Below are 16,060 nucleotides of genomic sequence, written 5' to 3'. Positions count from 1 at the left end.
TAACTGGTAAAGGAACTACGTGTTTAGTTATGAAGCTCTCTTAGGGGAAGACCCCTTTCCACCTTGAGTTCTGGACAGGCTGAATTCTGCTTTCAATTATCAGTGTATCATTTCAGATAAACAAGGAGTTATAAAAACACACCTGGTCTTCCATCTGCACCAGCAATACCTCGGTTCCCTTTTTGGCCAGTAATTGCCATGCCTGTTGCACCTTGAAATCCAGGCAACCCTACTAAGCCAGGAGGTCCAATGGGTCCTTGATCACCCTGATGACCTTTCATACCTGGTGGCCCAGGAAAACCAGGCAGTCCCATGTCCCCTTTGATTCCTGCAAAGTATAAGCATTACATTTGGGGAGAGCTGTCAAGTCGGTAAGATGATGTGACTACACAGAGTATGTGCATTTACTATACCACAAAGGTGGAATTCAGCCTTTGTTTTTAGTATGGAGAAGTCTCCAAAGCCACCTTGCTACTGTAAAGCAAAATGGTTGTGAGAAAACAGGACTCACTGCAAGGTAGCACATATAGTGTACATACCACTCTTTTTTAAATTTTTCTCCCCCCCCCTTTCTTCAAAAAGTCCACTTCAGAGGTTGCTCATACAAAGGAACAAATTTACAACTTTGAGAGGAGGGTAGAAAGACCAGAGCAGTGAATATTTCTTGATGCGTAAATAGAAGAAATGCTTCTTTAAATATCAGAACTGGCAAATCCTTTTAAACTGAATTCCAGCTGAAAGCATCGAGTACAACAAAGTAAGAGACAACTCCAAAAGGATATTATTCTAAAGTTGATCTTAAAAGTGCATGATCTACATATGGAGGATATGAAGAGAGATTTTTTTTTTTCCCAAGTAAAAGCAAATCAATGGATTTCTACCAGTACTAGAAATACAATACAAAATCTAAAAAATGGTAAGAGTCCACTCACTCAACTGTTCATCAATATAAAAGGGGAGATGACCAAAATTAAAATTAAAATGCAATCACTGCAGCTTTCTTACAGTATTCTTAGTATTCAGCAGCATTCATTTTTCATTAGAACATACTGTTAATCAAAGTATATATCAAAATAAAATTTCAAAAGTTCTAGAATGTATCACCCTCACAAAACCAGAGAAATTAGCTTCTTTCTTTCCCTTTTACAATAGTCTTAACTTTACAAGCAAGAACTCTTGACATTTAATATATAGCACCAAATCATTGATCAAAAGCACAGAACCACTCTTGATTTCCTCTGACACTCTCAGTGCCATTTCAAGAATCCAAAAACAGGAGGCGAGTTAAAGATGAAGATGATGATTCTGGTATTTAGAAATTAAGCTTTTGCTTTCTGAAAAGACAACTCACCTCTACGACCAGGAATACCTCGAAGGCCAGGGATTCCTCTCCCTGGTGCTCCTATGAAACATTAGATCACGTTATACTCAAAGTCCTGAATAATCATTAGAAAACATCATAGTTGTCTAATATTTCATACATTTCTTCAGAATTCACTGAATCAAAATGTAGATTTTGGTTATATGTAAAATATAATTTATTGATTATTTTCATTTCTTCTATCCAGACATACAAAGTAATTTGTAAGTTTTTCTTTATAGCAGGAATTCTTATTAATCAATCATATCTGAGGTACATTCTACAATAATAAGCTCTGTCTCTTTCCAGAGGAATGAAACGAGAAGAAAAACCTGCATTTAAGTTAGTAGCTAAGAAAAATAGAAGAAGAAATGGAAATACCTAAAAAAGAAAATACATTAACAGTGATTACTTCAAACTTAGTATGAGAAAACTTACTAACTACTATGAATGCCTTCTCAGTATATTCTTTATACTAATATGCAAAGAAACATTTTCAATGTAAAATATGAAAACACTTTCTGTGAGAATTCAGTGGAGGACTAAATCTATCTGTGGATGTTGATGACATCAGGAGTGACACTTAAATGAAAGGTTTTATAACCCAAGGGCCAGGTCACGGAAACCTTCACTATTCAAGTAAGTAAACACTGTGATTCCTTTTATCTTATTGCCATGTAAGAGAGGAGACTCCTTTAAAAAGATTTTGGTTCTTTTTATCTCTTTGAGATTAAACACATAAGAACTGTTAACAGCAATACTTTGGCTCTTGCAAGTATTAACATTTTTAGGTGACATGAGAAATCTCATGTAGAACAGAGCAATGACATAGGCATTTAGGTTGTTGACAGCATGTACGATTACATAAAAAACCTGTGAATTATGTGAAAGTGAAAAACCTTCTACTTATGAATTTATCTTTGGCTCCACAGAAGCTCCTTATTAATCCTTCCCAAATAATCCCTGTCAGTTTAACTAAGGAAAAAACCAATCATAAAATAGAATGAAAATATTTCACTGGTGTTACCTGGTTCTCCCTTTACTCCTGGGGGACCAGGCATACCATCCTGACCTTGATTACCTCTTTCACCAACAAGTCCATTTTTTCCAGGGTCTCCAACAGCACCTGTGAATTATAATGGACCACAATATCATTTTCACTTCTATTATTTTGCATTTCAAAGGGAGAAGACATGAGTGCCCTCTATTAAAATTTAATTAGTTCAGCTACTTCAAAGCTGTGACAGCTACTTACAGCTGTAACTGTGTTGGTACATAAACATTGGTAAAGAGTTGCATATAATTTTTATTGAGCTCACTGCACGTCAATGGATTTAACACCTCCACTATTTTCACAGGCAATAACTTTCTGTCTTTCAAAGACATTTTAGGACCCTGCCTTTGATTTAACCCACGCTAGTGGGAATCCATACAGGCAGTGTATTTTCTCTTCCTGGCTTTATTATAAATTCAAGGTTTCTCTAAACAGGGAGTAGATTCTGATCTTTGCTAACTCTGCTGATAAGTCAGTGCAAGTTCACTAAAGTCTACAAAACCATAACATCATAATTTTGATGAGGATCTCTGAATATAAGAGCATTCATTGCTCTTTTTGAAGAAAATGACTGGCACTGACTTTAATAAAGACTGCATTGCATACCTCTCTGTTGCATATTTACATGCGCTCCCTTAGGTATATTTTGAATGGTTTGATCTTTTCTATTGCTTTAACAAACAACTACAACTCTGTCCTCTCTTTCCACTCCAATTCATTTGCTTCTCCTCCTCATCTAGCTATGTCTTAGTTTTGTATTCTCTTGTAGGAGGCGGAACAAGCCTTTCTTAAAATTGGGTGGTTATCACATCTTGAGACCTCTGAATGAAAAAAAAAAAAAAAAAAGGCAAAAAGCTTTACAATAGTGAAACAAAATTAAAACCTCTTGGCTCAGCTGAACTGATAACGTTGAAAACAGGCTATTAAAGACCTTAGCTAGAACGAGAGAAGGTAAACAAAGCGTCGAACTAACATAAACAGAGCCTGCTACTGCATCAGTTAAATTCTAGCAGAACATCTACTGCCTCATTACAAAGAAAATAACAAACCAGGGGGCAGTGATTTGGGAGAGATGCTATATACCATACCAGGAGGGCCTGTAATGCCCTGTTGTCCCGGGCGGCCCTGCCGTCCTTTAGCACCAATATCTCCAGGAGGTCCACGCTTGCCTGTGAGAAGAAAGCGTGTGGGAGAGGTGAAAAGGCATTATCACTAGATCCAGACCCAGTCTGAGAATCCTGCTTTGGACAGCTGCAAAAGATCTCTAGCTGACATAAGTTAGCCTGGTTGCACTGACTACAGAGGAGCTGTTTAGGTTTACAGCAGTTGAATATAAATGTGCCACTCCACGGGCACCCTGTGTAGTTTATTGAGAAGTTATCTTCTTCCAGAAGCATGTCAACACCTCACCACTCCTCCGAAACAAAACATACCTGGGATTCCTGCACCTCCAGTTTCCCCTCTGATCCCATGTGGTCCTGGTACTCCTTTATGTCCTGGATGACCTTGGGATCCTTTTTCTCCTTTGCTGCCCAAAACTCCTGGGGGGCCTGGATCTCCCTGAGAAATAGCAGTTGCACACAAACAGGTAAAGAATCACATTACATTAAATACATTACATTCCATATTTGAACAATAGAAAAATCATACGTAATTTTAAAGGTTAAGTAAGTGTAATCATGGTTCATTGTGATTTTCAGACAAAAATCAAAGTAGACTAACATGAAGTCTTCTCGGAATACCACTGATCTTTTACACATAGCTAAGAAAAAAAGATCTTTCTTTAATCTGCACAAACCAACTTCAGTCTTTAGATGGTTTCACCGTCAAATAGACTTCCCTTCAATTTTATTCTAACAGCTCCTCTTTTGATCCAAGCATACATTTCTTACGTAATATGCAGCTATACAAAATACTGAAATGCATATTCCTCCTTGAATTCCTACTGACTTTCACAACAGTGATCTCATTGTGCCTACCCAGCTAATACAGAAAATAAACAGATAATTTAGACAGATTACAGGAGCTATAGTATATAGCCTGTATAGTATAGTATATATAGTATATATATAGTATATAGTATATAGCCTCAACCGTATATTTCAGATAGTCTCATACGTAAAAAGGCTACTAGTTGTTCAACAAGCAGAATATGTGGAGTAAAATTGTATCCAACTGGCCTAACTTAAAAGATACTGTTTTTTTCTTAGCCATATATATTACTGAACATAATATAAGCTGAATGTAATATATATGGCTAAGGAAAAAAACAATTCATCTTGTGTAATGATATGTCTAGACTGTCAAAAAACAATAGTACAATTTTAGAATACATAACTTTCGCATTTGCTAAGATTATGTTTTCCTGTACTTTTTAAGGTACAAGTATTCCTACTGCTGACTTTTTAAGTGCAAGTCCTTGTTCTTAATGGATTAGTAACTTTTACAGAAACAAAGTTATTTCCAAGATGTTCCATCTTTACAAATAAGTAATTATTGCACCACGAGAACAAATGAAATATAATGAACTCAAAAATTTCTCCTGAGTAATGACAATAGAAATTTCGTATTTCTTATCACTAATAAATCATCTCCTCCTGCAAACTCTGCAGCTCTTGCTTGCATGCTGTTCTATTTCTTAGTCAAAGGCTCTGCTTATTGCATAATATGTATATGTGTCCATTGCCTTTATACCTTTGGACCAGGTTCTCCTGGAGGCCCAGCGGATGGGTACCCAGGATCTCCTTTGTCACCTGGAAAGCCACCATAGCCTGGTGGACCAGGGTCACCTGATGGTCCTGGAAAGCCTGGAGATCCTTTTTGTCCTTTTGGACCTGGAAAAATACAGATACTGATACCATCCTTAAAAGGATCATAATTGCATATCACACCTCATGTTTTCTGAACTACTGTTTGTATATTCAGATATTCATTCTTCATTAAAGTAATTTACGCAGCCAGTGATTTTATTTCTAAACACATTAAAAAGAGGTTCTTACATGTAACAATATATAAAAGAAAGTAGTTCTATTTCATTTAGAGAGAGGAAGAACTGCATTCTGCAAATCAAGCAAATGCTGGGGTGGTGAGAAGTCTGTAGGTACTGCAAAGAATAAATCCCAGTCTAAGTATTGTGTAGTGTGCTTACAGTAACTGCTCAGATCTGTGCAAATGCTTCTATACAGCTCTATGAATTTGTAATATGGCTTGACAGAAAATGACCTGGAATTCCCATGTCCCCTTTGTTTCCTGGTGCACCTGTGAATCCTTGTCTTCCAGGAATCCCTGGAAGACCCATAAATCCTTTGACACCTGCAAGATGAAGAAATAAGTGTCATCTTCACATGTTTGCTTTAGATACTCCCCGGCAGAGCTGTCATGAATACAGAATCCTCTACCACACACCTTGACATGGTATCTTACTATTTTATAAATCAACATGCAGCCACTTGTCCCAAACATGGATAAAATTATAATTATTGTTGTCAGAAAGTCAAGTAAATGACAAACATCTTACGAGTCAACATTAAAATTAAGGTTTGTGACCACAGCACTTAGTGGCAGCAACTGAAATATACTTTTGCAAATTTTGATCAAGATCATGAATTTGTATTTATGCACTGGACTCTCCTTTCATTGTCCCCCTGAGTTCAGTCTGGTTTCTAGGCATGTCACAATCACATTATTACTTACTTGTTATGCACTTCTCATGACTAGTATACTCAAGAGCTTTTTCTTATATGGCTTAGGCACTTTTTCCCTCCACTCACTTATCCTTAGCTTAATTTAGTTAGATTAGCATTTAGTTTAATGACTACAAGATCTAGTTGCATCTAGAATGTCCAGATGTCTAAATTCCAGGGTACTAGCAATGCTTGAACATTTAGTCAGGTGAAGTCTTATTTTTTTCTATAAAAAGTTAGGGAGTAGTGGAGCATTTGCAGTTTTTCCTGTGATGGCTACACTGCAATGACTACAAAGGATGTAAATGACAGAATATAGCAGTGATGCTATAATGACATATAGCATGGATAATTGCCATCGTGGTAAGAGCCATTTTGATTACAAATTTAAAAGTGTTTCTAATTGTCACCATTTTTTTAGAAATAAGTTATCTCAAAGAATCAAAAATATAGACTACAGAGAAGTAAAGATGTTTTATTAGCATTAGTTAGAAAAAACATGCGTTGTCTCACTCCAGGGTCAGTATGTATTGCTATGCATAAGGTTCTGGTAATGGCAGAGCAAAACTTTGTGAAATAGCTTAGGTAGGATTTTAATTTATGCAGGTTCTTTTTAAGCCTGCTTTTCACTGAAGATCTCGTAACTTTCAAAATATAAGCCAAACAGGCAGGCTTTGAAAAGGGAAATAAAATCAATCTAAAAACAAAAAAGCTGCTGAAATATTTTTGTGCACAATTGTAGTGTTCATATTCTAGAATTCTTAATTTTTTTAAAAAATCACATTGGGAATTCAAACTTCTCTTCACTTTTACAAATAATAGTTTTTATTCATTGGCCTCATCAGCTTTTAGATTTTAAAGTTATTATTATTCAGGACTTAATATTATTTTCTATTTATCACTCTAAACAACATTCTATATTTGGAAGGAAACAGAATCATTTGGTGGTAGCTGCTAAGACTTTGAAGTAGCAGCTTCTGAAATTGCTCAGTTTCAGAATTCTCAGAAAAGCTTCGGAGTTAATACAGAGAATGTAGTGCTGCTGCTGGAGCTCAGTTTATGTGCTAGTATTGAGGTAGTATTATCTCTACTCTCCACGTGGAATATACATATTCTATACCTGGTAGACCAGGTATTCCTTCAGACCCATCAAGACCAGGGGGACCTTGCACACCAGCATCTCCTTTTTCTCCTCTCAGACCCATTCTTCCTTGAACTCCTAAAACAAAGTTTCATTTTAAAAAATATTACAAAAAACATTTTAGAACATAAGTTTTATGTAAAGTTTAAAGTTTTATAACTCTTAAAGCGAATGAAGCAGAAGTGGAGCATAGGATTTTTACCCTGTGAACACACATAAGCAAGACACAAGCTCACAAGTTAATGCCTTCTGTATTTCTCATAGAAGACAAAAGGAAGTTCCTGAAAGCTTCCATAGGAAAATGTCTACACAAAAAGCATTAGTTAATCATGTACAACTCATATACAGAGAGTCTATATTAATACTGGAAACAAAGGAATTCTTCTGACAGTCAAGTATTTCTGAGCAGACTCAATTTCTTTGCAATCCAGCATCTAGTTGGTAAGTGCACCCATTTCTGTGCCCACAAGCTACTAAATGTGTAAAAACATGAATGTATAGCAGATACGTATATAAGCCTCCTAGTACTACTGGCATATTATTACTGGTTTAACATTACAATAAGAGTTTTTTTAAGGAATATGGTCTTGTTAAAATGGAAATAAATAGTGTAATATCCAACTATCCCATAAATAAAAATGCAATTACAGTGTTCAGCAATAACTATTTCAAAGCCATGTGAATACTCTCAGCAGTAGAGTCCATTTCTTGCATGTTTTAGAGTCCACTGGACCTGCAACATAGATGACAACCCTAACTAGTTTTGAATGACAGAACAATGAATGTGTACCTTTTAAGCCTCGTTCTCCTTTATTCCCAATACCAACCAAGGTCTCAGATGGTCCAGGAAAACCTTTATCACCTGGTTCGCCTTTTGCTCCAAGAAACCCTTTTCTTCCCTTTGGTCCTGGGAAGCCAGAAGAACCTGCAAGAAAATATAATGAAATTTTCTGAAGAAACCTGAGTAGGCAATAGCATAAGGAAGCAATGACACTCCTGTCTTTAAGTGCAACTACATAGGTAAATACACATTCAAAATTAACAACCTACACTAGCTTCTTAATTACTCCAATCATCAATAAAACATCTATGAGCACAGATTACAGCAAGAGATGGTAATTATTTCTTATATTGAATATACATATAATCTTATATCTATTGAATAGATATAATGACAACATTTGGAACACGGAAGTGATGACAAAAAAAATAGAGCAAAAAAGCTCTCTGCTTTTTATTTAGCAAATTGGCAGTCACTTTTACACAATACCAATGAAATAGTATATATGGCAATTCAAAACTGCTAAAAAAAATAAAATAATGTAATTCCATCTGTAGACTGCACATATACAGAAGGCAAAGATTTACCAAGACTCAAAGAAATTCCGGTATGACACATGTACTCAGGAATGATAATATATATCAAGATGGGTCACAAGACTAACTTTAGCATGGAAGTTCCTATATTCTAAGTAACAATGAAGGCAGATACTATGGCCACTTGCCTCTGATACCCGGGTTGCCTGGTCTTCCAATCATGCCAGGAGGTCCAGGAATTCCTAACAGGCCCATTATACCTGGCTCTCCCCTTGAACCTGTGGAATGGAAGCAATAGGAACATATTTGTTAGTATTTGATCAGTGAAACAGAACATTACTTCAGAAAACTACACATATGCCTGTTTAAGTGTTTAATTGCTTATTCTATATTTTTCTCTATTTCTATAGCACACTGTCCAAGCCAGTTTTCCATCCTTTAGGCACAGGAACAGCACGCACACACAGAGCAACCCCCAAACTACCTAGATCAGTAGCTGCAACAGCTTCTAGCAATGAATGAAATAACTAACAGTGAGGATAATGTATCCGAGATATCCACACAGGGATGGGAGATCTGTCATGATATGTATGGGAAAAACATTCCTTTCTGGCTCAGGAGGTGAAGGCCAGCTGGGACATGACAATTCCCCTCAAATGACATCAGAAGTCTAGGTTTGCATAACTGAGTCAAGTACTATATGTTTATCATTAGTTTTATAGGTTGTATATATAAAAAGGTATGTACCATTTCCTTCTCGCAGAATAATAAAGGATTGGATAGTAACAAAAAATCTTTGTTAGAGATAAGAAGCATTGCATAACTGGTTTATTTTACTCTATAAATCAAGTTTGAATACATTTCTGAATAAAAAAAAAAAAAGATGAGTTACCTACCTTATTTAAAGTTAGCTCTGGTTAACATGACAGAGTTTGATCTGACTCAACTCTGTCAGACTCAGGATCTGAACTTGCTTTTTAAGAAAAAGAAGATAGCATTAACAAGCTATCTGTTTGAAAAGGAATGCTGAATAAGAACCAAACACTTTGCACTTCCATTATGCTGTAGATCTGCTTTGAATGTTAACTAGTTCATGTCCTACTGCAAGGACATTACTGACAAAAAAAAAAAGTAAGGTAGCGCTCTGTTCTCAGAAGACTGTTAGTGTAAATTCAGTACTGTGTCATAACAGCTTCAAGCTATGCTTGTCATTTAGGGAGTGATGATTTATTTGTTTTCCATATAGATCTCAATGATAAATGAAAGCTATCGAGGCAAAAATGTTTCAGCATCTTCACTTTGGAAAAGCGTAACTAACACCTTTTTGCAGAGACTGACTTAATTTCTAGTTCAAAACAAGTGTTTGGGGAATCCTTACCTGGCATACCAGAGATTCCTGGCCTTCCAGACTGTCCCTCAGGACCAGGTAATCCTATATTTCCCTGAAGACCTATTAATCCAGGTTCCCCAGGCTTTCCGTAGATTCCTGGAATACTCAAACCAGTAGGGCCTAGTTTTCCTTTTGAACCTTGTGAACCTCTTCTTCCTAAGAAAAATGCATGACAGTGTAGTATGGTACATCTTTCTGGAAAATAAACCTTCATCTCTATCTTGCCAATAGGAGCGTGAAACTCCTTGAACTCTGCATGTTTGATGGCTAAACATTAGGGCTGTAAGACAACATACATGTTCAGGAAATCTTAAAATGAGTTGTGTTGGGTTTTTTTGTTTTGTTTTGTTTTTGTTTTGTTTTGTTTTTTTTAAGGCGGGGGGCGGGGGGGCGGCGGAACAACACACACCAAAACGTGAGAATAGACAATTCTGTTCTTTCTCAGAAAAAGAAGAAAAACCCAAACATAAAAACCCACCAATTCTGCAGTCAATCTCTAAGAAAATAAATAAATTAATAAATCCATCCTTTTGACATCATATATAGGAGAAGGACTGTGCTGGGTACCTGACTGGTGTTTGGTTTAGAACGAAAATCATACGCAGTATATGCAGGTACTTTTGAGACCCTAAACTGGTTTTCTACCTAGCTGAGTTCTTCCTCTGTTTTGTTTCTTTATCAGTCACATTGCATCAAGGAATCTAAGTTCAGCCCCATACAGGAGACATGACCGAAATATCCTTTTTCCTGAGGAATTTGGGCCAGTTTGTGATTACTCTTTACACTGTACAATGGAATCTGAATCTTAATTTATCTTAATCAGTGCATGTGTTTCCTCCCATCTGCAGAAAGTGCATCTTTTAAATAGGCTCACATTTTCTCGCATACTATCCTAACCAATATCCAGAAACAACTTCAGCTCCCTCAGGCCGTTGGAAGGCAGAAACAAAACAGAAAAAAAGACCGACCCAGCCAAATGGCACATTTGATTCAGAAGGTCCTACCTGGTGGGCCTGAAGCTCCCTGGCCACCCGGCAAACCTGGCAGGCCAATAAGACATTCAGCAGGTTTCCCTGGAAAACCTGGATCTCCAGGAACTCCAGGTGAGCCACGATCTCCTAAAAGAAAGGAGACTGGATTCACAATGATTTAAGTAGATTTTCAGGCTTTGAGCGAGCGTTGTTTGGCTTGGATTCTCTTTCCTTAAAATAACTTGCTGTACTCCTTGAGCTTGTTTGACAACAGTACCTCTTAGGCCATCATCACCATCATGTCCAGCACGCCCTGGTAGGCCTGGATGCCCTGGAAATCCAGTATCACCTTTTGAGCCAGGCATGCCACGACGTCCTGGTGAACCCAGTCTACCTGGCTCTCCAGGAATTACCATGCCTGGGTCACCCTGCAACACAGAGAGAAATGTAAACAATCCAAATCTGCCAAAATATTTTCTCCAATGTATGATCAATTAACTTCTTTTATTAGGATAATTTTCTCCATTCCCTGGGGATCTTTCACACTATAATTTTTAATGGCTTCAATTCAGCAGACTGCTGGAAGTTCCTTGTTGACCATACCAGAGGAGTAATTTGTCTGGACAGCTTTTGAAGTCTGTCTCCTAACTTTAAGAAATTGCTACTGAGCAATGCAAGACACTTGCCTCCGTTTGGCCTTTACTGCATTATGATGATTGCTGTAACTGTGAAAAGCTTTGGACCTGTATCTGAAAATTTGGTTGAAGGTTGTGCAAATACAACTTTTCCTTTATTTTTATATGATAGTCATATTTTTATCAAAATATTTATTTAAATACTCAAGGTCAGCACGCAGACATGTCTTGGAATACTCAAAAGTCATTTATTGGGTTTTTTTAAACCATTCTTCTGAACATTGTTTTCCGTGAAGGCTGGTTTTATCCCATATGTCCCAAGCCTATTCCCTGAATGGCAAGTTTGAATTATGTTTTTCTTTTTTTTCAGCTGACTGAACTGCTGGTTGTTTTGAGTACCAGCAAATCCTTATGTTCATAAAGCATGCCAGTAGAGCTGAGCTTATATGAGTCACTGATGATATACTTGGACCACAAAAGCCACTCCATGTCCAGCTGTTCTGTGGCATCAAACATAGCTTAAATAATAATTAAAGAAAAAATAAAAATCCACAACCTCAAACCCCACACTTCGTCATGTCAAAAGACACACAAAAGAATGACATATGAGCACACCAAAAAAGAAATGCAACTTTCAAAACATTTAGGTGTTACTACTTTGTTCAAATTTGAATCCTGATTACAGAGTAGTCAAGAATTCTACATATGCCATCAGTAGATTCACTGCTGTTAATCAGCAAGAATGGCTGCAGTATTACCTCCAACCTACTTCCCTTATGCTTCAATTCAACAGAGCACTTGCTTAAATTAAATGCATACTTATTTGTCACTGACCTCCATCAAATATGTGCTTAATTGCAATTTCTGAATAGCCATCCTTTCAGAAGCAGTGGCCTTCATTTTTTGCTGTAAGCAATGCAATATCCTCCTTGTGCTCTGAAAACTGAAGTACCAAAACATCCCAAACACTTAGGAGTTCTGAAATCCTGTATCTGAATTTAAAATTTCAGCTTGAGCCTATTTATATATAAAGAATTTAATTTCATAGATTGTGCATCACCGGTCAGGAAATATAGGAACTCCTATATTCCTTACACTTCTTAATTTATTTGCTTGGTGTCACATTTAATGAATGGGACCTATGGAAAAGTCTGTGCTGTATTTCTAATCAAACCTTTTCTCCCGGTTGTCCTACGTTTCCAGCTCGACCTGGATCTCCAATCTTTCCTTCACAGCCAGGTGACCCTCTGCCTCCTGCAAGCCCTTTATCTCCTGCAAAAGGAATTAAATGACAGTACAGATGCTATGGTTATCGCCTTATTTTACAAATGGGGATTTGTATGGATGCAGTTATGAGCCTCTGACACTAAAGTAACTTACAGGAGCTGAAGACAGCATCTTGATTTCAGAGTTGATGTGACACACTGTATCTTGCTCCTTACATATTCACTTAACATTGACTGTAACACTGCTTGATTATTTACTTCAACTCCGTTAATTAACATGGGAATTTTTTTTACAGTGAAGCTATTCTGATGTCACTTCCCTGCTGTTTTTTTAACAAGCAGCTTGGTAGTAGTTTTAGTATCAGAGCTTGCTTTTTTTTTTTTCCCTCTTTTTTTTTTTTTCTTCCTCTTTTTTCCCCTTGTCCTGGCAGGGTTATGAGAATTTCTTAATATTTCTAGTGTCCAAAGGGGTGTATGACTTTGCATGAAGAATGACCAATTTGCAGTATTCAAAACACTTTCTATTACCTGCACATTATAGCAGGTATTGCAGTGTACATAACCAAAACTGAATAAAAAGAAAGTACTGACACTTGTACAGCTCTGTCTCTGTAACACATATCCAGGTAAAGAGAATCCATCTGAAGTAAGTGTGGCACTCAAATGAGCTGCACCTGTTTGGGCAGTATTCCAGTAAGCATCAATGTCTTTTAAAATATTTTCCTACTGCCAGCTTTGATACTTGATTCTCTGAAATACTTCAGAATATTTCAAGAGTGCTAAAAAAACTTGCCTGTCTGACTAATGTTCATTGATTTATTTTTTTTTTTAAACTTGTTGATTGTTTTTAATGTGGACTAAAAAAAAAATTGTAGATTTTTTTTTTGTTTTGCTTTTTTTGAAGAAGAAGATCAAAGAGAGTATTTTACCTTTTGGACCTGGGTTTCCAGGAAACCCAAGCCCTGGAAAGCCTGTGTCACCTGTTGGCCCTGGATGTCCTGAATCACCTGGCTGACCTCTTGCTCCAACCCTACCTGTACAAAGAAAATAAGTGAACTGTGATGTATCTTACCACAGAACATCAACTTGTAAGACTAGGTGTTTTATAGTTTATCATTATTAATTGGGACACCACTGTAGATTATATTAGAACTTAGATGATATTTCTCCTCCACAGAAGGTTTTCACAGTTAAAATGCTAATTGTGTTCACAGTATCAAACCAGGCATGAGTCTGTGAGTCAACTTTTTATGCAAATTCCAGACTTCCAGGAACAATTACGTGCAGATACAAATCTTCTGTTTGTTGAGAAAATACAAACACACATTACAAGGGTGAGGTTCGGAACAAAAGCAACTCTAAGAACAGAAGCTAACATAAGGCTGCCAAGAAATTTTCCTATGCTGTTCAGGGCAGCTTTAAGGACTACTGTTCTACAAAACCAAAGCAAAGATGTCCTACAGTTAGCCTGAATGTCACTTACTGTCCCTCAGTGCAGTCAAAAATTCTGCAAAATTTAAAACACTAGCAACCAAAAAAATCCCACCTAGAACCCAAGCCCAAAACCACCCAAAAAAAGGAAACGCAGGTTCTTGATATCTTAGAACAATGGTTAGTAACAGTCATGTCAAAAAGGAACCAGGAAACTTAATACAGTTACCTTTTGACTGTGCCCCTGCAAAGCATAAGAAGGGCCAAGGAATTCAGGAAGATTAAGAATACTTTAACTGAATTTTTTTCCTTCTGTTTTGAAGGTTGCAGGAGTCCCAGCATAATTTAGCATACACTTTTGTCAAAATTATGCCAGAGATGCCTTTCTGGATATAGAAGCTGCAGCATATGCACCAGATGTTTCTAGTTCTTGAAGGAACCAAGCCATAGCATAGGACTGCTTGGAATCTCTGCCATCCAGCACACCATGGACATGGCCCTGTGTGCCGTTCTATTCACATCCACTTCCCCTAGTTTTCTTGAAAGGGAATGTTGCAGCCAATTCCAGTTTCTGTACCACAGAAATCCTTTTTATAGTTATTTCAAACTAACCCTGCAGTTTTATCTGGCCAGAGCTGGGAGAGAAATCCCACTCAGATTATCTCTGATTTTTACTGTACTTAGTGCAGATGTACTCACCAGGCACTCCAGGAGGTCCAGGGAAACCATCTGGTCCTTGAGGTCCTGGCAACGCAGGTAATGGAGTTACCCTACTGGTCTCTCCTTTCACACCTTCAGCAAACACATAATCAAAGATTACAAAGGCTTGTAGTTTGGCAATATGTAATCTTAAGCATTTCAAAATACTAGTGATCAATCTACTCGGTTAAAAATGCAGTCCTCTACAGTTTCCATATTTCTGAAACTCCAAAAGACTTTGAAAAGCCATCAGATCCTGGCTTCATAAAGCAAAAGAATTTTATTGACACCAAGCCCACTTGCAGTCTTCCTCTCAGCCCTCCTGCAGTCTAGTGGAGACCCAGAAAAGGAAGAACATTTTTGATGCAATTGAGAAATGCTTAATCTGCAACTCCATTTCATAAAGATTTAATGGGTATTCTCTTTAAGAAACCTTGATTGTATCTACTGTCCAACTTTGAGTTCTTCAAGATTATGCTTGCCTATAAATACATACACTAGTGTGTTTTCAGCACTCAAAAATTATTAAGTCCTTCATATTTTCCCCTGATGACTTAGTTCACACTAATGATGATGACTGGATGCATATTTAAAGACTTTTTTTTTTTCGTGATGAGGACAGTCAAGCACTGCAACAGGTTGCCCAGAGATGATGCGCTGTCTTTGTCCTTGGAGGTTTTCAAGGCCCAGCTGGGTAATGCCTTGAGTAACTTGGTCTGATCTCATAGCTGACCCTGCTATGAGCAGGAGCTTGGAGTAAAGACCTCACAGGGTCCTTTCCAACCTCAGTTATCTTATGACCCAAAGACTTTTGCTATTATCTCCAGTGGGATTAAAGTTGGAACAATGCTGTGGAAATCTCATCACGAGAAAAACTTCCTGTTTCATAAATGATGCCTTTGACTTCAATCTATCTCTGCAGTTTCAATCAAGTACTCTTTAACATAGGTAAAACACAGTAAAATAGGTAGTTACAAACCAGCTTCTCCAGCTAATCCAGGTGGACCAGGTATTCCTTTAGAGCCTTTGAAACCTCTCATTCCTTGTGGTCCATATCCTGGCAGTCCAGGAAGACCCATCTCTCCAGGAAGACCAAGACTGCCAGGCAATCCAGGTAGTCCTCTATCTCCTTTTGGACCAGCCAATCCCTATT

At 37.3% G+C, this 16,060-nt stretch overlaps 1 protein-coding gene across 1 annotated transcript; it reads right to left on the bottom strand.

Annotated features, from left to right (window-relative positions):
• Positions 1–128: 128 nt before the first annotated feature.
• Positions 129–15,986, bottom strand: ELN (elastin). The gene is made up of 17 exons (XM_009704996.1): positions 15,887–15,986; positions 14,908–15,000; positions 13,707–13,811; positions 12,726–12,823; positions 11,194–11,344; positions 10,950–11,063; positions 9,934–10,101; positions 8,744–8,833; positions 8,029–8,163; positions 7,218–7,316; positions 5,637–5,726; positions 5,109–5,248; positions 3,848–3,974; positions 3,503–3,583; positions 2,388–2,486; positions 1,352–1,402; positions 129–328 (listed from the first exon to the last, which is right to left on the bottom strand). Exons 1-17 carry the CDS (start codon positions 15,984–15,986, stop codon positions 129–131), a joined length of 1,941 nt encoding a protein of 646 aa, XP_009703298.1.
• Between the last annotated feature and the right edge of the window lie 74 nt (positions 15,987–16,060).

The sequence above is a fragment of the Cariama cristata genome, unplaced genomic scaffold, assembly GCF_000690535.1.
Source record: "Cariama cristata isolate BGI_N322 unplaced genomic scaffold, ASM69053v1 scaffold36377, whole genome shotgun sequence".
Classification (NCBI taxonomy): Eukaryota; Metazoa; Chordata; class Aves; order Cariamiformes; family Cariamidae; genus Cariama; species Cariama cristata.
Note: the sequence above shows the minus strand (reverse complement) of the source record. Positions and strands in the feature narration are given on the sequence as shown.